The sequence below is a fragment of the Phragmites australis genome, chromosome 5, assembly GCF_958298935.1.
Source record: "Phragmites australis chromosome 5, lpPhrAust1.1, whole genome shotgun sequence".
Classification (NCBI taxonomy): domain Eukaryota; kingdom Viridiplantae; phylum Streptophyta; class Magnoliopsida; order Poales; family Poaceae; genus Phragmites; species Phragmites australis.
In genome coordinates, this window is record NC_084925.1 from 7,822,957 (window position 1) to 7,845,355 (window position 22,399).

The 22,399-nt window shown below is 41.0% G+C and overlaps 2 protein-coding genes and 1 pseudogene across 5 annotated transcripts; 2 read left to right on the plus strand and 1 right to left on the minus strand.

Moving 5' to 3' along the window:
• Positions 1-1,796: 1,796 nt before the first annotated feature.
• LOC133918655 (endoribonuclease YBEY, chloroplastic-like) lies at positions 1,797-7,844 on the minus strand (annotated as a pseudogene).
• A 3,296-nt stretch (positions 7,845-11,140) lies between these two features.
• LOC133918656 (pentatricopeptide repeat-containing protein At1g51965, mitochondrial) lies at positions 11,141-14,403 on the plus strand. 2 transcript variants are annotated; one of them, XM_062362630.1, is made up of 3 exons: positions 11,141-11,953; positions 13,016-14,258; positions 14,374-14,403. In XM_062362630.1, exons 1-2 carry the CDS (start codon positions 11,156-11,158, stop codon positions 14,216-14,218), a joined length of 2,001 nt encoding a protein of 666 aa, XP_062218614.1. In that variant the 5' UTR covers positions 11,141-11,155; the 3' UTR covers positions 14,219-14,258; positions 14,374-14,403. The 2 variants fall into 2 exon arrangements, with proteins under 2 accessions (XP_062218614.1, XP_062218613.1); XM_062362629.1 differs by having other exon boundaries at positions 13,016-14,403.
• A 155-nt stretch (positions 14,404-14,558) lies between these two features.
• LOC133918657 (nudix hydrolase 8-like) lies at positions 14,559-21,612 on the plus strand. Of its 3 annotated transcripts, XM_062362633.1 has the most exons (7): positions 14,559-15,287; positions 18,721-19,101; positions 19,416-19,549; positions 19,887-19,937; positions 20,747-20,781; positions 20,875-20,983; positions 21,093-21,612. In XM_062362633.1, exons 2-7 carry the CDS (start codon positions 19,014-19,016, stop codon positions 21,381-21,383), a joined length of 708 nt encoding a protein of 235 aa, XP_062218617.1. In that variant the 5' UTR covers positions 14,559-15,287; positions 18,721-19,013; the 3' UTR covers positions 21,384-21,612. The 3 variants fall into 3 exon arrangements, with proteins under 3 accessions (XP_062218617.1, XP_062218615.1, XP_062218616.1); XM_062362631.1 differs by having other exon boundaries at positions 20,747-20,983; XM_062362632.1 differs by lacking the exon at positions 14,559-15,287 and having other exon boundaries at positions 15,297-19,101; positions 20,747-20,983.
• The last annotated feature ends 787 nt before the right edge of the window (positions 21,613-22,399 follow it).

The window sequence follows — 22,399 nt, forward strand, 5'->3', positions numbered from 1 at the left end:
CTCGAGTCGTGTGGGTAGTTGTACCCCCCTGCAGGGTGTAAGAACAATTCGAATTGCCGCGCTCTCGGTCATGAGCATATTGTTTCATTTGTGTCAGTCGTAGAGTTTATGAATGTGGGCTAAGGTTCTGGTATGATGGTTTTGATTGGTGGTTTGTTGATGAGATACTATAGTTACTATAAGTATAGGTTCAAGTTGTGGATACTGCAGGGTAGAAAGGTAGTTGTTTTTGAGTTAAGTATAGATACTCACACATATTTGTCTAGGTTGCTTACCGTATATGTTTTACTTAACCTTGTGGTCTACTCTTACTAACAACTCAATGCATAATCCTTGAAGTCGAGCTAAGTATATGTGCTCTACATGGATTAAGTCTTGTGAGTACCTTCGTACTCATGCCTACGCTTTTAGGTTCTGCTGATGAGGGTGATTTGGTGTTTGGCTACTTCGTGCCGCCGATGCAGATGGTGGGTAAGAGTAGTGCATCCTACTTTGGTGAGACGTAGCTTTTGAGGTGGAGCCTAAAGGCATATGGTTCCACTCTCTTTTCGTTGTTGTTAAGGTTTTATTTTTTCGCTGCGTAGTTTCTCTTTGTGTAAACTGTTGCAAATAGTTGTATGCTTAAGAACTTGTAATATAACTTTAATTACTCGCTCTTTCTTAAGCTATGTTGTGATATGCATGTTGGAATGGCATGTGTTCCGATCTTGAGTACAAAACACGTGCCGGGACTACCGGGATAGTATTCTAGTTAATCATTGAGGTAGTATTCATGAATAATGATCCTCCTGATGATTAATTAGAATACTGTTTGGACGGTTCCTCACACAGACACTCCGGTGTATATATCATCTCCATCACCGAACTATATGGTGAGTACATTTGAGCCATCCGAGCCTCTGCAGCCTCTCTGTGCAAATTGTTCTGGTGTAAATCTTCGGTGTACACAATATATATCATCAGATCATCCGGTGAGGTATTCTTTGAGCTTCAACTCTTGGAAACGCTTTTGCAGAAAATACTCCAGTACAAAGCATCCGATATGTACAACACAGGTACTGGACCTTCCAGTGAGTTAATCTTCATTCTTTTATGCTTGGATTCTTCTCTGCAAGAATTAGTCTGGTGTGATCCTCCAATGATGACCGGACCATTCAGTGAAGCCATCTTCATTCTCCCCTTTATCAACAATGCTCTGCTGCTTTTGCCTATTTGACTTCAGACTACCCGGTGAGGTAAAGCTGCCTCTGGACACAAAGCTCTAGTGTGTATAATTCTTTCAGCACCAGACCAGCCGGTAAGTACATCTTTCCTGAGACTTCTTCAATTCAACCGAACTTTGTCTCGGCTATGGTAGTTTCTTGATGTATTGCATCTATAAGACATACTAACATATATTTTTGATAAACATGTTAATCTCAATTATTATATTATCATTAATCATCAAAATCACAATTATGATTTAATAGAATTATTTTTACTACAACTCTATTGTGTGTAAGCGTTCATTCCTGGTAATACAACTGAATTATTTTAGGAAGGATAATTCCTGGTATCTTTTAGGAAGGATACGGCTTCTACGAAGGTAGAGCGTGCACCTGAATTATTTCTGAAAGGACTCAGAAGCTGATTTGTGAATACACTGGAACATTTAGATGGTTTCGCTAAGCCCTCGTTTGGAACACCTATGTAGGAACTCCTGCCCGAAGTTGGCAGGCAGTCCCTCCGTATCACAATACTTGTCGAATGCGCAGACTTAGAAAGCAGGAATGCATCGACACGTTAAGAAATGCCTGGGCGCAAACAGCATGAATTGGGCGTGCTCATTGCTGTTCCTCAGAAGTTTGTCTTGGTGCCATAGAGACCACTTTCATTTCTCTCTGGAAGCAGCCAAGCTTCCAGGAACCGATCCATGCGTGACAGCACGTACAGGGTTAAGGGGGCAGGCAGGGTTGCTTCCCTTGGCTCTACTGAAGATGACTTGACAGAGACGGCTGGCTGTCCCAGCCTATCAGATCACAATAAAGAAGCTAATCTCACACTTAATTACCGTAATCGACTCCCAAGGCAGGATCCCTAGCTAACAGAAAGCACCTTCTAGCTGTCATAATCTATCTTATCCTTCCTAATCCGCGGGGATAAGACTCTTTTTCTTAGCCCGCCGATACTCCTGCTCACGAATCTACACCTCACTGTTCTTTTCATGTGAATGAATACATATCCACCAGGTGGGGGGAAACCATCAACCGAGCAACAGTCAGTAATGTTTTTCGAAGCACATCTGTACAAATATACAAAGGGAAATCAAATTTGCCATGGAGTTAAGTGCTTGCTTAGAAGAAAGCGCCATAAGAGATGATGCTGCCGCATGGTTCTCGCAAGTTGCAAAATGTGCTTCCACCTGGTGTTTGTCCTCATGATGTCATGGCTGGGCTCATCCAATGTTTGTCCAGTGGACCTTCTTGAAGCGAGCTGTTCTGAAGAATAGAAAGATATATGCGTTATTTATAAACCTAATCATAGACGAGTTCTCATAGGAATGAATGTAACAACTTAAGTCACATAAAATACTTCTTTTGTTCTCTTTCTCCAAACATGTCCAAATTGGATAGTTCCTCGTCTAGTATCTAAAGCTCTCAACCACCATGCTTTTGTGTAAGAATGCTCCAGTAATGATGTCAGTTGAATACACTGCGGAGGAATGTACAACATTTTAAAGGAAACTCTAACGTCAGCACTTTGCACCATTTAAGAGAGCACGCCACAAAAATAAGGCACAAAATGAACACTAAATACAGTTCTTCGATCGGAGTGAATCCTTACGCCTTCTAAGATTATCAGGTAGAATTCTTATGCCACCACCCTTTGAAGCATTGAAGGGAATGATATCAATTGTGTTTGGCTGCATTATGATAACACGTGCTTTCCCTTCAGTTAGTTCTGAACAATGCTGCCTCAGGACAGATGAATCCCCTTCAGCACTGTCAAAGGGCAGCAACTTCTGCTGCAAGTACCAAAGAATAGTGTAAGCTCACTTTAAGTCAAACTGATCTAATATCTATCTATCTGATTCATTGCAGATTTACAGAGTGCTGTTTGACAGAGGTTCTTCAGTTATTCCAACAATACCATCATAGATTTGCTGAAGACAATTTTTTATGTTGTAGTTCACTACACAAAGGATAGATAATTCTATTTCATTTAGCACTGCTAGCAGAGTGGCTGGGGTGATTAGAAACCTGCCTGGCAGATTTTATCTGCATTCCTGAGTGCTAAACTGCTAACTGAGAGAACTCTACCTGAAAGTGTAGGCACAAATTTTAAAGCGTACTAAGGGTTATACACACTGATGTGAATAGGTCTTCAGCGAAGGTTGTACTGGTAATTGGTTGGGGGATGAGGGTGAAGAGGAAGTTGATGTCGGGGAGCAGTGTTGCAAGCCTCTTGGCGTGGTTAGGGTAGTGGGGGTTGGGAGGAAAAACAGATGGAGGTTAGAAGAGAGGAAAGGAGATCAATTCTTTCTTGCTTCATTTCTTCTTTCATCTCTGTTTATATAGAGGCCTAACAATCGTATCTTACCAACTAAAGAGATCATAAGGCTCCTAACAAATCGATATTAAGGATCTTAATTTGTACTTGCAAGCTCAGAATAAGTTGAGAGGCTAATCTCTATGCCTCAGCTGCTGCTGATGCTGCCTCCTCGGCCGGTTGTGCTGGGGTGCTAGAAGATCGGGCCCTCTGCTGTATTGGCAACCCACAACCGTGTCCACAACACACCCACTACTCAACTACTAATAACGTTGCTTCAAGATTGGTGTTAGTTCAAATGGCATAAAGCAGGGCAGTCTTCCTGCTCCTGCTAGTGCTTTGGATTATCAGAATATATAAATTCAACCAAAAACTAAAATTTGGACTACTTGACATGAGTGCGCAGTTATGAGCTTATGATCTCATCAAGTGTTGTAGATTTACAAATTTACTGTTTTCTTCTTATCCTACTTTAGTAAAAACCTGATAAATTTCAACTAATATACAACAAAACTTGCAAAATTGCCCAGAAAGACAAAAAAGTTTGCCAGCCTTATCAATACTCCAACCAATATGTGCTTGCCAACATTGCAGTAGGAGAATAAGACAAACCTGAATAGATGAATATTCCAAAAGGTCCTCAATTGAACACATCACTTTTACCTGTGATGAAATTCACAATTGCCTCGATTACCTAAAGCCTAGCATAGTTAGAACAAAAGTCTGTCTAGCAAACAGCTAAAGATCATACCTTGGTCTGGTGATGCACAGTGTGCGCAAGTCGACAAAAGGATGTTCAAACAAGGTCAAACATTGTTGCCCACAGTACGCAACAACAGGAATTTTATGCTTTAAGGAGTACAAAAATGCCTGCAAATGGAGCAAAAGAAACTTATAGAAACATAGCTGACTAATTTTTTAATACCTAAAAGAGATATGAAATTGTTAACAGAGGCGAAAAGATCATTGGTGTGAAAAAGAGGTCATGCTCAAGGGGAGCACGTTTCATACCTATTATCCAAAACCAATAATAAATAACAGCTAAGAATAAAATGCTCCAGTTAATCTCAACAAAAAACCCAATAGATCCCCCTAATAAAGGTAAATTTTTGCTTGCCTTTATTTCTCAGTGTGATGTCTCCTTATATAGAGATCACTGCCTAACAAACCTTGCTAACAAACTTAACAAAGCAATCTGTAATCTAACTAACATGTCTATCCGAATGACTAAACAACTAATCGTGACTAAACAAACTAACTGAATCGGATTGGATGGCAAGCAATTGACGCTGAACTGCATATGATCCTGCGCTGATCTTCGATCTTCGAGTGGCGTCGGATGTATTTGCGTCCCCACATAACAGGAGAGCTCAACAGTTGATACCCACTTCCTTCTACATTACCCTTATATATAGGCATGTGGAAACATCTTAGTTTAACCCTATTTTTATTTGCATGCTGCTGATGGAATACATATTACATAGTTGCAGAAACAACTGGCATGGATTGGGGAACAGTTCAAGAAGTTTAACAATGGCTTGAGTACTTCAAAATCTAAACATTTAACCATGTCCTTTGTGCAACAAAAAAGTAATATTTGATTGCATCCTATATAAATATGCAAGTCTTCTGACGAGCTGTTCCTCTTGTAGGAGAATAATTGCACGTCATATACATAGTGTGTGGTCAAAGGAAATTCAATTGGCTATGCTAAACCAGTGAACCACATATTAGACCACTGAGACGTTGAGTAAAATTCCAATCCTAAAATATGCCTTGGGGAAAGAAAGCATTGATGCTGCAAACATCTTGACAACTACATCACAAGAAAAAACAAGGTAACATGAGATGACACACAGCTTTGACAACAAACCTCCACACTTCTAGAGTTTTTATTCAAGTGTAATTGGACAGAATATACCTGAAAAAATACACCAGGCGAACTCTCTGATACAAAATCACCTTTTCCATGGAAATCAAGAAGTTTGAGGGTTCTAATGGTGGAAGTCCGTCTCTAGTTTAAGAAAAAATATCAAGAACACATTAGAAAAAGAAATACCAAATGACAAGCAAAAATACAGTCAACTTTTGGAGGTTGTTTACATGCTTCACTTCTGGATTCATCACAGGATATTATATTACTTCTTATTTGACTTCAGTAAAAAAAAATTAAGTAATTATTGTACCATAGAATTTTCCTTTACCAGGTTTATCTAATTACCTAAATGTAAAGTAGAAGTTTCTAAAGTACCTGTTTCATAGTTTTGTTCACTCAATAAAACGTATGTAACTATAAACTTTCATGAGGGCTTTCCAGAGTCCTCCACATACTCTTTTCAGGTTTGGGAAAGCTAGTATAGGATTGACAATATTAAAAATTCTTAAAGACTAGCCTCCACTTAAGATCAGTGCCATTAACATTGCATGGACATATACCATGAATACATAAGTCCCACCTTTCCAGTAACAATGATAACATTTACTCCCCTTGAAATTGCCTCTCTCAAAGATTCCATTGATGCTTCATGCAGGTGTCCTATGAAGGAAAATGTATGGTTAGAACTTAGAACTTGACAGGATTCAATAAAAACCGTACACTTTTAGATGCTTCATAAACTCACCATCTATGTCACATACGATATGGCTTAGTTTTGGCAGATGATCCTCTTGTAGGTTCATTTTCTCTATATCGCTGTTGGCCTCTGTGTATAATGCATGAATCCATAGGTACTCCAGTGAGAAGGAATAGACTGATGTTCATTGTCTTTTGAGTAAAGTGCAAAGCTAACCTACCAACGGAAATTTCTGAATGTTCCACATCGGTAGCAACTTCATATGCACTCTTAATTATTCATTTTCATTTCCACTCAAGAGTCCTCAGTACATGTTCTTCTTCCTTTTCCATCTCTTCTTCAGCCTCTTTGCTAAGTTCATGATCAAATCCCAATAAATGCAATAATCCATGCACCTGTTGAAGCTTAAGTTGGTTAGCATTGAATGGAGTGGCAAGCTGTTCCAACATTGGACTGTCATATGAAACTTCCTAAGGGGTATTCAAGCCATTAAATAAGCAAAGGTAGCTAGAAATGAGCTGTTTAGCACAGTTTAAATCAGCACCTATTTAGCTATTTACCTGGCATGTTCTTATTATTGGCTCAATTTGCTTCATGTTGTATTTGTCTATTGCGAAGGCTAAAAATATGGCATGAGGTTAACATCTCTACGATGATACATCTGACAAGAATTACAGTATTGATCAATTGATTGTGCTCTACTGAAATGGAAGTTAGACATTAGGAAATAAAATGTGCCGATTGATATGCACCAGGGCACCACAATACCAAAATGTTGAAACGCTAGCAATGACAAAAACAAACTAACCATGAGAATTCTTATCTCATCAAGAGGTGTGTTGCCTCTTTCTTCTGCCTGCCTTCGGGCTGTTTCAACAGAAATTACTATATCACCCAACTGCAGCTGTTAGAGAAAAACAAAACATGTAAAAAAAAGGTCAAATAATAAGCATAAAAAACAAATAGACTGATTCAGTAGGAGGTCGTACAATGGGAATATCAAGCCCTGGGATATGTTGTGACATTGACAGAACATCAGTAGTGCAATCCTCATCCCTCCATTCCTTGTTCAGCTTCCTGATGAAATTATCATCACAAAGCAACAGAGAGGCCTCAATCCTATGGTACTTGTTCACATTGCTTATACAAAGATCTCTGGTCTCGTACTCAGAGCCTTCAAGGTCGTCGAAGGCCACCTTCATTGCCTTCCCAACATCAGTTTGGAGCGTTTCTGCAATGCTCTGCATAGTCATTCACAATAAGAGACATGTATATATATTGCCAATTGACATTTGATACAAGTGCAAAGGGAGATTTAACAATGTGGCTTCAAATGCATGTACAGTTCCGGAAATTTTGAGATCAACACCAACTTTATCAGTTCAAAGCTTCAAAACTAGGGTGCCGAAGCTACCAGAATCTCTGGATCGTCGGGGAGGGCCTCCTCGATGTCAATTTGCACGCTGAGCTCGCTGGGGCCCTTCCGCATCGGCCTCCTTGCCCTCCTCCGCCTCAGCAAAATCGGCGGCGACGACGACGAGCGCCTTCGCCGCCCGGACGTCGACGCGTAGTGTCTGGATGCAGCGGCGACGAACGGGAGCAGGGTACGGTCATTGAGAGGTGAAGAAGGCGGCGGTGAGAGTGGAGGGAGAAGCGGGCGCGCTGACGTGCGGAGGGAATGGCCGATGGCGGCGGACGCTGGATGTGGTCGGAGACTTGAGGAGGAGGTCGTGCGAAAGGTTCGGGTTGCCTAACCGAGTTCGGCTACCGACCTCCAGCGGTAACAAAATTATCACAGATATCGGACAAAAATTTTTAAAATTTTATAGAAAATTTATTTGATAAAATTTGAAATTTAGAGTAAAAATCGATTTTCTTCCGTTCGGTAACCTGTCGGTTTGGACCGGTTACCAAGCGGTTTGCTCGGTAAATCGAACAGTTTGGTCGGTAACCGAGGGATCGAAAACCGTCCAAATTAATGCGATAACCCAACGATTTTAAGCGATTACCGAGATGTATGGAAGTATTATCAATAATTATGTAGGAAAATCGTAAGAAACAAAAAATTGATCACTGAATCATGAAAAAAAATAGTATAAAATCATGATATGTTTTGTAATATAATATAAAATTTTGGCATGATCTTTGCTATATTTTGGAAGTTTCGAAGGCAATAAACAGATAGTAATAGAAATTCAAGCACGAACATATAATTATTGCTTCGAATATATGCGTATATTACATATGCAACGCCTAAAATTAATAAATATATATTGAATTGTCCGTAGTAAAGCTAAAAATGCAATTACATCTCATCCTTCGGTACTTATCATGGTATCCACGCCACGTGCAACCTACGAGATGGAAAAAATTAGTGTAACAATATGGTATGGAAATAAAGTAATTGCAAAAGGTAAATTTGCATCACATTTAGAACCACCAGCTTGAGGGGCGATTACATTCGGTCATATTGTACTCATCGATGGATATTAGAATTAACTGTCGTGTCGATAGTAACTCTGTCTTAAACTCAGCCTATGTTTACACTGTCTATGCAGAAGTGGTTGACCATTGTCCTTGCAAAATGACGTAGAACTCAGGATCTTACCATTTATAGACCCACTGAATAGGAGGTTCTGACTGAGTATCGGGGACATGATAATGGTACAGATACGATCCAGAACTACTCTCCATGCCATAGCTGCTGAAATAGCTCGCACTATCTTGTGGTCCATCGTGGCCACCATATATTATATGCCTTGGTGAGGATGGAGCAGTGTGGTCCTGATCCTGTGTGGCATGCGAAAACTGATTCTCACAAGTGAATTGCACGGGAGGAACGACAGATGATTGGCATGGAGGAACATCACCGTCCTGACCATCATCATCACCGCTATCAGTCTTTGAGCTGCTGTTATTCGATTCTTGGTAAGTTGGGCTCTTTGGATCACTATCTGTGCTCTCATCGCTTTACACTTGTCTTTTGCCCTTGCCCTTAGTCCTCTTGCTCTTCTTTGTATATGTCATTTGCTTCTTTCTCTTTCTCGTGTGTCACCAACCACTGTAGCAGTCCATTATTGTAAGTTAGGTGTGTTCGTTGTGTCTGTCACCAGGTGAGTATGCAGGGGTATGTCGCTATCTGTGTCCTCATCGTCAAGCTCAGAGGCTGCATTTCTGTGTTTCTTTAACTGCAGCGATAAAGAATGCAACGTCCGTCCTTCTGTCAGGAATGTCTAAAGTGTGGAAAAATTTGGACCATGCCACACCAATAGCTTCCTTCGCTTTATTTCCCTTAGCACTCCATGACTCAGTGTCAATCCTCGGTTGCACAGGGGTTTTTGCTAAAGCAACATTGCAATCCCTGACACTTGGTGGTGTCTCCCTTGTTGACGATGCTCTCCTAAGCATCCGCTTTAATACAGAGCCCCCTCTGTCACTACCACTACCACCTCCATGCTCGTAGGACTTGCCTGCCCTCCTCCTGAACTCTTCCTCGTCCCTCGATTGAGCCATAGCATGCTACACTTATTCCTCTTTCGTGTCCTTATTGTCGTTTGTTAAATCTACTTGAACTTTAGCTGATTCTTACCTCCGAACCCTCTCGTCTGCCTTTCCCTTCCTCTTATCTCTTACCCTATCCAGCTCACGTCTGAAATAATCACGTATATCTGGAGGCATCCTATCACAATGTACAACATTCGATCCGCGCCCTGCCAAATGTTCTTTCAACCTTGTGGCACCACCGCCTCTCTTTTCCTTATTGCAATAATTACACCTAAAACCCGGGGCCAAATTATCCCCCATGCTGCCACACCACATCTATATCTGTCATCGTTTAGTTTGCAATTTCTCTGTTGGAAGAAGAAATCTTGATGGTTAGCCTACTAATACATATCTCCACATATGTTCAAATCTCTACTCAACTCAATTGAACAAAAATGATCAATGGTTACCCAACTAATAAACTTATTTGAACGAATATTAGCACCATTTGCACCTAAAATCGATAGTAAATGGCCAATTATCTAGCACGAATATTACCATCATTCGCATGTACACGGACAATTCAATGTAATAAGGTCTATAACCCAACCGAATCAGCCAAGCTCATCGACGATACACAGTCCACAACTAAACTCATAACGCAGTGCATTGTCGAAATACCACGCAATCTATCACTACCGACCATATTACATCGATTACCGACCGATAAGCACTAAAAATCGAGGTCATTGAAGCGGTTACCGAAGCGTGGTCGACAGTTACCGAGCAGCGACGATAGCTGGCGACGAGTTGGGGTTGACCTTCAGTTACCACACCAATGTGGTCGGTAATCGCCCACCGGAGCTCAATAACCGAAGAAAACTCGCCGGATTTGCGCCGGAGCTCACCGGATTTGGTTGGGCGGTCGCCGGCACCACGCGTGAAGCTGCGGGAGTTGGGGTGGGGAAAGTGTGCAGTGCACAGCTAGCTCCAAACCGACGCTACCTTATTCACTAGCCGTGGGCTGCAAACGGGTCGGAAGCTACTGTATATTTAGCCCAATACAGAAAATAGCCTATTAAAAATATATCTGAAGTTTGCCCGTCAATTTGGATGTCCAAACGATATTTGTTTAAAGTTTGGTTTTCACAGATACTTTGAAATTACCTCTAGTTTTTTATTAGATTTTTTTAAGATTTTTTTTTATTTTTTTTCAAAATCGGTTTGAATTTTTTGAATTCAAATTCGGTAACCGCTCGACTTTTGAAACCGAGCCGCACTGAGAAGGTCGGTAACCACGATTTTTCGTCGGTAACCATTGCATTTTTAAACCGTGGGTGCGAGGAGAGCGCGCGGGAGAGGAGGTAGTGGAGGCGCGCGAGCAGCGTTGTGCCCGCGAGGCGACCAGAAGTTTCTAGAAAGTTCTAGCAGATGGTGAAGTTTCTAGAAAGTTCTAGCAGATGGGTAGAGAGCTGGAGCAGGAGCAGGAGGATAGGGTTTAACCGAACTCGAACTCCAGTTACGACTACAGAACATCGCTGACAGGTGGCCCCAGACGTTGGGTAAACCGCATGGTCCCACATGTCAGTGAAATCTGTAAGTGCGGCGCCTTCGGGTTTAGGCACCCCCAAACCCCGCGTGCTCAGCCCGCATCTACCCCGGCCAAAATGCCCCGCCGCCTGGCGACGACCTACTCCGGCCGCATCGCCGCCGCAACACCGTCCCCATCGGGCCCCTCCCTCACCGTCACCGTCTCCCCGCCCCCGCCCCCCGCCCCGCTCGACCCGCGCGGGTACCCGCTCCCGCGCCGCCACCTCGTCTGCGCCGCCGCCCGCATCCTCCGCTCTCCGGCCTCCCCCTCCCCGCTGCTCGACCTCGCTGACTACCTCCGCTCCCTCCGCCTCACCCTCACCGCCGCCGAGGCCTCGGAGGTCGTCAAGGCGCTCTCCCCCGCCGACTCGGCCCTCGCGCTCGCCTTCTTCCGCTTCGCCGCCGCCTCCCTCCCGGGCTTCCGCCACGACGCCTTCTCCTACAACCGCATCCTGGTCCTCCTCTTCCGCAAACGCGCCGACCCCGCCGAGGCGATGCGGTTCGTTGCCGAGATGGAGCGCGACAGCGTGCCTGGCAACATCTCCACGGTGAATTTGCTGATCGGGATGGGCGCGGAGGTGAGCAAGTGCCTGGAGCTGGCGAAGAAGTGGGGGTTGAGGCTGAATGGGTACACCTACAAGTGTGTTGTGCAGGCGCATTTGAGGAGCAGGGAGGTGTGGAAGGGGTTCGAGGTGTATGAGGAGATGAGGAGGAAGGGCTACAGGTTGGACATCTTTGCGTATAACATGCTGCTGGATGCGCTTGCCAAGGCTGGAATGGTATGACCATGAGTACATTTCCCTTATATTTAGAGATGATGTTTGTGATACTGTGCCAACTTAGGAGATAGGAATGGTCATGTGAAAATATTGTGATACTGTGCCAACTTGGTATGTTTTGCCCCGATCATTTGACCATGCCATTAGGAATCAATGAATATGGGAGATACATTACCCTAAAATATTTTCAGAGGATAAATTTTGGTGCAACTTAGATTGTATAGAGTAGGTAAAGATGAGCTTCCAATGCCTGTGATTTATAGGTGGTTTGTACACTAGTTGATGTTGCTATATGAATGAATCAGCTGAGCTATAAGATTGTGTATGTGGTAAATTTTTGTGAAGCATTGATGCAGCCATTCTAGTGCTGGGCGACACCATTTAATGTTGGACTTAGGCACTTGCATATCTGGAAGAATTGGAACCTCAAGTAGAAAGCTTTTTTTTACTGCCATTGTTGAACCTTTTTCTCTAACTACTAGTTGCCAGTGTGTTGCTACATATATAAAGAATCAGATGACCCCAATATGTTGAGCTACTGGTGTGGGGATCGACCCTGGCCACACCCTTGGCTCCACGTGACGCTCAGGCCACAACCAAAATCATGCCTCCATAGGAATCTACTTCTATGCCCTGTTGAGCTCCGATGCACCCTGCTTTGTGCCTTCGCTGCTATACCCCAGCCTGTGCTGCACCTTGGCCCTGCTGCTTGTTTCGTCCTGCACTACCATCCTTGTGTGACACTGCTCGTCGTTGCCAAATTAGGCCTTGTATGGACTGGGAGAGGTGACCTAACTCAATAGCGAATTGACAATGAAGAGGATGGGCAACTATGAAAACTGAAAGGGTGAGGGGATTGGAAGAGGGAAGAGGATGCTGTTTTGATACAAAGATTGTTACAAGTTAATTTGTTTGTTGTGGAGGTGTATTTGTTAGAGATTTTTAGAGAGTGGGAGGGGATGTTGTACCATGAATCATCAATTGATTCCTTTATAGCAGTGAATTTTTGTTTCAAGCTAACTGCATATCATGTATTAACAAGTAGAAATTTGTTTCAAGCAGGTTGACCAAGCTTACCAAGTCTTTGAAGATATGAAACAAAAGCACTGTGAGCCGGATGCATACACATACACTATACTAATTAGAATGTCTGGAAAGGCTGGGAAGACCTCTAAATTTCTCTCATTTTTGGAGGAAATGGTATCCAAGGGATGTGTTCTTAACCTGATTTCTTATAATACTGTTATTGAGGCTCTTGGTAAGAACAAGATGGTTGACAAGGTAATTTTTATACTCTCTAAAATGATTGAGAGTGGCTGCCAGCCCAATCAATTCACATATAGCATTATGCTGGATGTTTTGGCAACAGAAGGGCAACTACACAGGCTGGATGAGGTTCTAGATATCTGTAGTGGGTATCTGAACAGGTCAATCTATTCTTATTTGGTCAAGTCACTCTGCAAATCTGGGCATGCAAGTGAGGCGCATAATGTATTCTGTCGTATGTGGAGTTCCCATGAAAAAGGAGACCGTGATGCTTTTGTATCAATGCTTGAGGTGCTATGCAATGCAGAAAAAACATCAGAGGCTATTGATCTACTACAAATGATGCCTGAAAAGGGGATTGCTGCAGATGTTGGAATGTACAATTTGGTTTTTTCAGCTCTTGGAAAGCTGAAGCAGGTGTCTTTCATAAACAATCTCTATGATAAGATGAAAACTAATGGGGTTGTTCCTGATGTTTTTACCTACAATATTATGATCTCAAGTTTTGGTAGGGTTGGCTTAGTTGATAAGGCGTCTGAACTTTTTGAAGAAATGGAGGCTAGCAGTTGTAAACCTGATGTCATCACCTACAATTCTTTGATAAACTGCCTTGGGAAAAATGGAGATCTTGATGAAGCCCACATACTTTTCAAAGAGATGCAAGAAAAAGGATATGATCCTGATGTCTTTACTTACAGCATTTTAATTGAGTGCTTTGGGAAATCCAATAAGATTGATATGGCATGCAGCTTGTTTGACGAGATGATTGCAGAGGGATGTGTCCCTAATATTGTAACTTACAACATTTTACTTGATTGTTTGGAGAGACGTGGGAAGACAGCAGAAGCTCATAAACTTTATGAAACACTGAAGCAACAGGGGTTGACTCCTGACTCGATAACATACTCAATACTTGAGCGATTGGAAAGTAGATCTCAACGAACAGCAAGAATACGTAAGCCAAGTCGGATTACAGGTTGGGTTGTGAATCCAGTATAATGACCTATCCTGGTTCTTGCGGTTGCGTACCTCCTATGAGGTGAAACTGACTCCATAATCTGTATGCAATGTTGCATGTGTATTGCAATGCTATAATGTCGCCAAATGGTTACTCGATCACTAATGAAAACAAAACTGGCGGTTTTTACGGACAGAATGATAAATTAAGGATCAAGTGTATTGTATGGCTGCCTATACTCACTTCTGAACAATTCATGGACCATGGGCATCTTGAGAAGAGGTAAGAACATTCTACTTGGACATCTTGTGAGAAGACTATTATGTGAGGAATCTATCTTGTAAAGCTCAGAGTTAGTACCTAAGTTCATAATTTATTAAAACCAGATTGGGCCAGTAGTTTAACTGAAAAAAAAAACAGAACAGGGCTCAGTCCGGCCCGGTCTAGTTATTGGATCGTTTTCTGTTGAACCAGAGAAACCGCTGCTGAACCGGCTATTTCTCGAAGAACCATCTAAAAATTAAAGCTGGTGGGTCACGGGGTGGGAGGACGTGCACACTGCAGACAGAAATTATGAAGAAGACAAAAGTGTCATTTTTTGGGGGCTGTATATACATCACCCGGGCAATTTAGCCCAACTTCTCACTCGAATTTTTCAGCCATCGGATCAGGATCCAACGGCCCTGTCTCGTCTTCTACCTCTTATCCTTCCTCCTCCTGACGTGCATCTGTCTCGCCAGTGAGCAATTCCACCGTGTGACGCCCCCGCCCCGCCCTCCAACCGCCATATCCTCCTTCGCCGACCACCGCCGCACTAGCCCGGCTCCGTCGGACTGTTGTCATGACGCCCCCACCTCAACACCGCCCAACTGGCGGTCCTCCGCCTCTCGTGGTCGGCGACATCACCACGTCTACCACCACTGCCAAGCCGACCTGCCACCGGCAACCTTCCCTCTAATCCCGCTCTCGGCCTCACCGAGCTCGTCGGAGAGGGAGTAGATCGGGGTGGATCTCGCCGGAGATGGAGAAGACGGGAGCGGACTTGGTCAGAATCAGAGAAGAGAGGAAGAGCAAAAATCCAGTTAGAGAGGGAAGAATCACCCAATTAAGGTATAGCAATCCCCCCCCTTTTTTTTTGTGTGTGTGTGTGAACCTTCCTTGCACCCTGAGCAGTTTTTTTGTGTGTTAAGGTACAGTGTTTGTTATGTTGGAATTTGGAAACTAGACTAACAAAGCTGTCAACCATGTATAGCATGCACCCTGACATGTTAGTACTAGGCATTGTTTCAAAGTACATGGATCAGGAATGCATCATTTCTAGTGATATCACTTAATGTGAAGGTGCCAAAAAACATTGTTATTGTTCTTTTAGAAGAGTAATTTTGCGCACTTCACTTTTGTGAGTTTGCTTTTCCATATAGAATTACCCAAGAATTGGACTTAACTTCTAAGCATGTTATGCTTGCTTATTCTCATGCTGGTTTATGGATAGAACTTGAAGGAATGGAATATCCCTAAAGAACTATCTATGAATAGAAGCTCGTGGAAGTTAGCAATCCACGTGTCAGAGCCATAACTTATGCATCAGTCTCCTTGTACCGTTATTACTTTTATTTTTTACTATTAATAGTGCCTTTATTATTATTATTATTATTGTTTTCCCATCATCTTTTTAGTTGAATCTCGTGGGTTTTATCCCCAGCCTACCCCAACTTGTTTGGGACAAAGGCTTTGTTGTTGATACTCATGCTAGTGCGTGTGTAATCACTGCCTAGTGTCTACTGCATTCAGCTAATCATAAAATTACATTATTTTCATATGTTTCCTTCTTGTTCTTGGTGTTCATGATTGTTTGGTTCCTTATTAGTTCCGATTTGTCTCATACTTTTTTTTTTGCTCTCTTTAGAGCTTCTGTTTTGGAACTTGGAGCTACTCAGTAACAAACGTTAGCACAGTGAAATACTTTTTCTTTAATCTTTTGATGTATACAGTAATACAATAGCTTAGGAAAAAATATCCTTGAAAAGCGAAAAATGGTTGTGCCATCAGGGAACATTTTTATAACATCGTTCCATATATTTTTTGAGTGAATTGCACAAAACTATAAGTATTGTGTTATTTGTAACACAAAACTACAAGTATTATGCACCAATTTCACACAAACCCCGATTTTAATTTAATTTATTCAGAAAATGGTCTTATGTTTCTCCAAAATTCTTAGAACTTTTTGTATGTGTTCTATAATCCATGTGGAACCCATTTTAATTGGATTCACCCAAAAAGCATGTGTATAATTTAAACTAAAATTCTCCAAATATGCTACTTTTATAACTCCTAACAATTATTACAGCCTCAAATAAAATCCCAAAAACCTGAGGAAATTCACTAATATTCTTCTTATATGATGGACTAATTTATCAAATTATTTTCAGCCTTAGGTTATATGTTGAACAAGTAAGTTCCTTTGTAAGTATATAAATGGAGCATTACAAAGGATCACTTTTTCACCATATAACATAGGGATAGAAATAATTTTAGAAATTGTTACATCATATAGTAAGAATATTAGTGAATTGTTCCAGATTTTTGGGATTTTATTTGAGGCCCTGACAATTGTTAGGGTTTATAAAAGTAGCCTTTTTTGGAGAATTTTAGTTTAAAGTCTACACATGTTTTTTTATGAACCCAATTAAAATGGGTTGCACATGGATTATGGAACACGTACAAAAAGTTCTATGATTTTTTTGAGAAATATAAGACCACTTTTTTGGTGAATCCAATTAAAATCGGATTTTGTGTGAAATTGGTTCACAAGTTTTATGTTACTAATCACAATACTTATAGTTTTGTGTTACAAATGGCACAATACTTATAGTTTTGTGCAATTCACTCTATATTTTTCATAAGGTCCCTTCTCAAGTTGGCTGTTTTGAGAATAAGTGCACCACTTGTTCAACTATCCAGTATGGCAATATCCATTAATTTGATGTCTGCCGCAGTCTATGTCACCACTGAGGTGGCAATCTGGAGTAATTAAACTATATTCCTTCAATAGCAATTTCAGTTTGAAAAGAAAGAATATTCCAAACAATTTGTGAACCTCCCAATTCATTGTATTCTTGTATTCTCACAAGTTGTGAGCAGAATTTTCCATTTCAACAGGATAAGATATGGATGAATTTTCAGTGGATATGATCTGTTGCTGTCAACAGTTTGGAGCAACATAAGAATGTGCTTCAAATTGTTGGACAATCTGTCATCATCTGAATTGTGAAGAATTTCATTTTATATTAACCAACGCCTATTCTAGTCATGTTTACTACCTAGCTGAGGATCCTGAAAGGAAGTTTACTAAGTAGTTCACGCCTTGAAGTTCAAATAAATGTTACTTTGTTACTTCAGTACAGTAGAATTTTATTCTTATGTAATGCTTTGATGCAAGAAATCTGTTTTTATAAAATTGAAGTTGAAACTATTCTTTTCCAAATTCATATTGATGTTGGCATTAAACTAAAATTTAACATTGATAAAATTGTTATCAGTGTCAAATCAATTTAAATCTACACTTGTTACATGTTTGTAGTCATCATATAGTTTGAAAGTTGAAATCTGTCATTCGAGAATGTCATGTGGAGCCATTTTGCAGTTGTTCTATATGTAGAACTTGCCTGTGATGTTTATGTTTCCAGATACTTCAAAGTATAATTCTTAACTTTTATCCTTGGAAATTATACTCTACTCCCATTTATTTTGGATTCTTTTGGAATTTACCTTTCCATTATAGTTGCATATTGCTCTAGAATTTCGTTCCCAAATTTTTTTGTGATCAAATAGGAGCTTAGTGAAAAAGAAGCTGGGAATAATTCCATAGGCCAATCTGGCATCTTTTCGTGCAGTCCCTCTTAACAAGGTTATGTGCTGGTTCAAATGGGGTTTATAAATTTCAGATGCCTTTTCTTCCTTTCTGAAACAAAATAGTTCAGATCCCCACTTAAGATATGGAATGCATAATCATATATTATATTAGTCTGTGACAGATTTGAGTTTCCCTGTTCTATTTAAGAGACAGGCCTCTAGGATTGCCTATTGTTTTGACTTAAAAGTTCGCTGAGTGATAAAACAATAGCATTTGCTGTGCCCTCAACATATTCGAGGTGCTATCTTTTTTTTTGTTCGTCCAAAGATTTCAGATGCAAAACAAGTTGATTTTGGCAGGCCTGTAGCAGGTGACAATCTGCCAATTCTATACTACCTTATGTTAATGGGCAAAAAAACCTGAGCTGTATACAGAGTGCAATGTTATATCAGAGAAAGTTGAAGCAGCAACAGTTTAGATGCCTTGCATGCACAAATTTTCTTTTTTACTTGTCTATTTTAGCAAACTCCACGCCTCTGTCAATTCGATAGTCTCCATAGTTCATAACTGTTTCATTATTGTATATGGTGATGCTTTTTTTTTATTTGTGCAATATATCGCCGCAGTGTACATAGTTATTTCTTTCAGGATTCCATGCTTTTCCCTCACAGTACTGTAGTTTTGCAGCTTCAGCATTTAGACAGCCTTGCTTGAAATCATCAATATTTGGATCAGCACCATGTTTCTTTGGTAAGATATTGCCCAAGGGTATTCATGCAGCTATTCCTGTGACACCGTTAATTGGGGCTATTGATGTGCTGAATGCCTTCAAAGATGAATGAGGGAGTTGTGCTTAACCCTACTTTCTTACCAAATACATCAAATGCATTTGATGCGTCACTTCAGTCCTCACTGTCTTACTGGAGTCAACATGTAATGCGTGCACACATCAATAAACTAATGGATGTAGAAAGAGACTGATGAGTTTCATACGTCAGGGAAAAAGAGGGGTCTGGTTGAAGATACTGGAAGATCAAGCTGATCTAGTTCCTATTGCAATAAAGGCAAGTTAACCTTATGATAACTGGATAGTCTTATTTATCTTAGTTTAGCACCAGCTTTACTGAAAAGGTCTTTATATTCCATAATCTGAAGGGTCACTATGCGCTGCATTTTTTAGGGGGAAATACCCTTCTTTGACTTCTGTTCCAATTTTTTTGGTTTGAAAATGGTACCAAGTATAATTTTCTCCCCTTGATGGTTATACGTGTTTTGTTGATTCAGCATTTTAAAATCCATGGATTTTGTAATCTAAACTTCTAAAATTTTGAGCTAGTGCAGTTAACCTTAGATTGATTTACTTCATTTTAAATTTCAGGAAGGGTTCATTTATCATCATGCAGAACCAGGGTATGTGATGCTAACTTTCTGGCTTCCAGACAGGCCTTCTGCTCTGCCTTCTACTGCATTGCATCAAATTGGTGTTGGAGCATTTGTCATGAATGACAAAAGAAAGGTTATAATAATTCTGGGTTGTACTCATTTCCTTATTAGTATTACTCTCTGAAGAAAACTTTAACTGTTTATGCACCTGTTTGTAGTATATGTTTTCCTGGTTTAGGTGCTTGTTGTAAAAGAATGGAAATGCCCATTATGCTGTTCATGCATTTGGAAGATCCCTATTGGTTTTATCGATAAGGTACCAGCCATAAACACCCTAATAAAATAAACGATTGGTAATGCAATAGCCAACGTAGGCCATACTTGCTTAGATTGTTTATATGCTGACACTTTATCAGAGCTATTTTACTTGGCTTTACCATTCATATATTTCTTTTTTTTCTGCTATTCAGTTTGAACACCTATTTTCTGGAGCCATAAGGGAAGTTAGAGAAGAAACTGGGGTAATAAAATTGTTCAAAATTGTTCTCCTCCATAATTGTCTTGTTCTACTCATTGTTCTTAAGGCAGTAATGCGAGGCGTGGCAACCCACCCCCTTCCAATTGCCTAGGCGCTCAAGGCGAGGTGATAAGGAGAGGCAAGGCGATGCCATACACAGAGTCATACATGCAGCAGGGTGTATTTTCTATAGGGAAAATAGAAATGAAAAGGGGGAAAGAAGATAGATGGGCCAGCTTAAAGCACATCTCACTCGACCAAGTTAGCCCAATTTGCCCCCAACCCACCCCAACAGACAACTAAACCTAATTGCACCCCTTCTCTTTGTCCTCCTCACCACGTCCCCTCTCCAGCCACCGCCATCTCTCTTCCTATTCTCCCTCCCGTCCTGCCCCTCCACTTCCTCAATCTCCAAGGTCCAAGCTTCTCATCGCTGCTCGACTGTACCTCGTCGATGCCCCATCCATCTTTGTCTCCCAGGCATCCACCCCACGATTTGGACGAGGATATGGCAGTTGGAGAGGGCCCCACTATCTGGACGAGGATATGGCAGCTGGAGAGGGACGGATAGTGCTGGAATCAAGACGGAGAGGGGCGGGTGAGGCCAAAATCGAGTCGGAGAGGTGTGGGTGATAGTGGAATCGATTGGAGAAGGATGGGTGATGGCGAGCATTAGTGAAATCAAGGCATGCACATAAGGTGGAGGCGACGGCTTGCTACTGCATCTCGCCTGGACACCTAGGCAACGCCTTAAAAAGCATGGACACCTATATAGCATGATGTCTTTTTTGACACTTCCCTGCTAATTTACAGATAGAAACTTCTTTCCTGGATGTGGTTGCATTCAGGTATATAAAAAAAAACTCAATTAAGTCATGTGAACCTTTTCGCCAAGCATTTCTTTTCGAGAAATATTTTGTGATTTTACTCTACTCATACAGGCATGCACATCGAGTCCCTTTTGAGAAATCAGATATACTCTTTCTTTGCACCCTCAAGCCATTGTCATTTGACATCTCAATTGATGAGTCAGAGATTGAAGCAGCAATGGTACTCGTCATGGTTCAGATACAACAGATCAGATACAACAGATTGAATACAATGTTTATGTTCGCATTGTCTCTGTTATCAATGATCTTTTTGGGCTTTCCTTTTGCAGTGGATGCCAATTGACGAATTTCTCAGCCAACCGATCCATCAAGAGGATGAAATGTGCAAGAAAATAATTGACATCTGGATTGCTAAACATCAGAAGTGTTACGAAGGGTTCGCTGCTCATCAGGTGATGTTGAAGCTCGACAACAGGGTTGCTTATCTTTACTTTGGGGATACCAGTGAAGTAACCGGACTTGTGCCTGAGACGAAACCGAATGAAGAAGAGACCGAAGGAGTCTTCCCAACAGGGGAAAGAGGTCCTGTCGAAATATTTGGTAGAAATTCGACTAATTGACAAGTGTTGCCATCATATGGACTAATGCATTGCGCAGGCAGCAATCAGCTTTATATCAGTTAAAGAGCATAGCATGTATCGGTCAACTGTTATGAATAACACTTGTATTGAATACACCTATGGGCAATATATAGAGTGCATTAGTGCGTGACAGAAAAAGAATATACTAATGAATATGTCTCCTTACATACAAGGGATTCTATATTTTCTAATATTTTTTTAAATATAAGGCGTATGTCATAGCATTACATTTGAAAAGTAGACACTAGGTATTAAACTTAGACACTATAAAATTGTTACTTCTAAAATTTGTCTCTTCACGGATATGAAGTTGTCACTAAAACTAAAAAAAAAAGAATATGAGGACTTATATATTATAGACGAAGTCAAAGAGTGGTTGAGATGTTGATACCATCTTTGTCCTTGTTACACCCATGAATTGGGAAAAAAAATATTTACACCCATGGGGGAAAAAAGGAGAAGATTTACACCCTCGATCAAGGTGGGTCCAGGTTATACCAATGTAAGTTTATTAATTATATATTAGAGCGCTAAAGCAACTGTATGAGAAATACGATTGTATTTTTGGAAATAAACTTAAGATTTGTATAGCAAATACAATTATACTTTAAATAGGCTGTAATTTACCCACGAAATTACATAGGAAATCTGGCTGCTTGATGTTTATACTAGCTAGCCGAGCAATTGCAGCCTAAATACATAGGAAACTACACTGAGCGTCACTCTTATGCATGTACTTGTTTTTTTAACTCGTTTTTTATTCCCTCTCATTCATGCCTCATTCTGCATGCAACCATGTTCTCCCCTCCGCATCCTTTTTGGACTACTCTTTTGGTGAGCATTGTATTTTCCCGTGTGAAAGGGCTTTTCTTATAGCGGCAAGGCAACGATATGATGACACATCATCGCTTGGTCAAGACTCAACAGTGATCTGAATCTGTGGTCGGCAACTCAGCATGGCATTTCAGATTGATTTTCTTGTGTAGAAGGAACAT

What these genes read in the sequence shown, in the direction of transcription:
- LOC133918656 (XM_062362629.1), top strand. Translation starts at nt 11,156, where the DNA reads ATGGTCCCACATGTCAGTGAAATCTGTAAGTGCGGCGCCTTCGGGTTT. An exon ending in CGCTTGCCAAGGCTGGAATG is followed by an intron (nt 11,954 to 13,015) that starts GTATGACCATGA and finishes TGTTTCAAGCAG; the next exon opens with GTTGACCAAGCTTACCAAGT.
- LOC133918657 (XM_062362631.1), top strand. Translation starts at nt 19,014, where the DNA reads ATGAGTTTCATACGTCAGGGAAAAAGAGGGGTCTGGTTGAAGATACTG. An exon ending in TCATGAATGACAAAAGAAAG is followed by an intron (nt 19,550 to 19,886) that starts GTTATAATAATT and finishes TCTGCTATTCAG; the next exon opens with TTTGAACACCTATTTTCTGG. An exon ending in AAGTTAGAGAAGAAACTGGG is followed by an intron (nt 19,938 to 20,746) that starts GTAATAAAATTG and finishes GCTAATTTACAG; the next exon opens with ATAGAAACTTCTTTCCTGGA.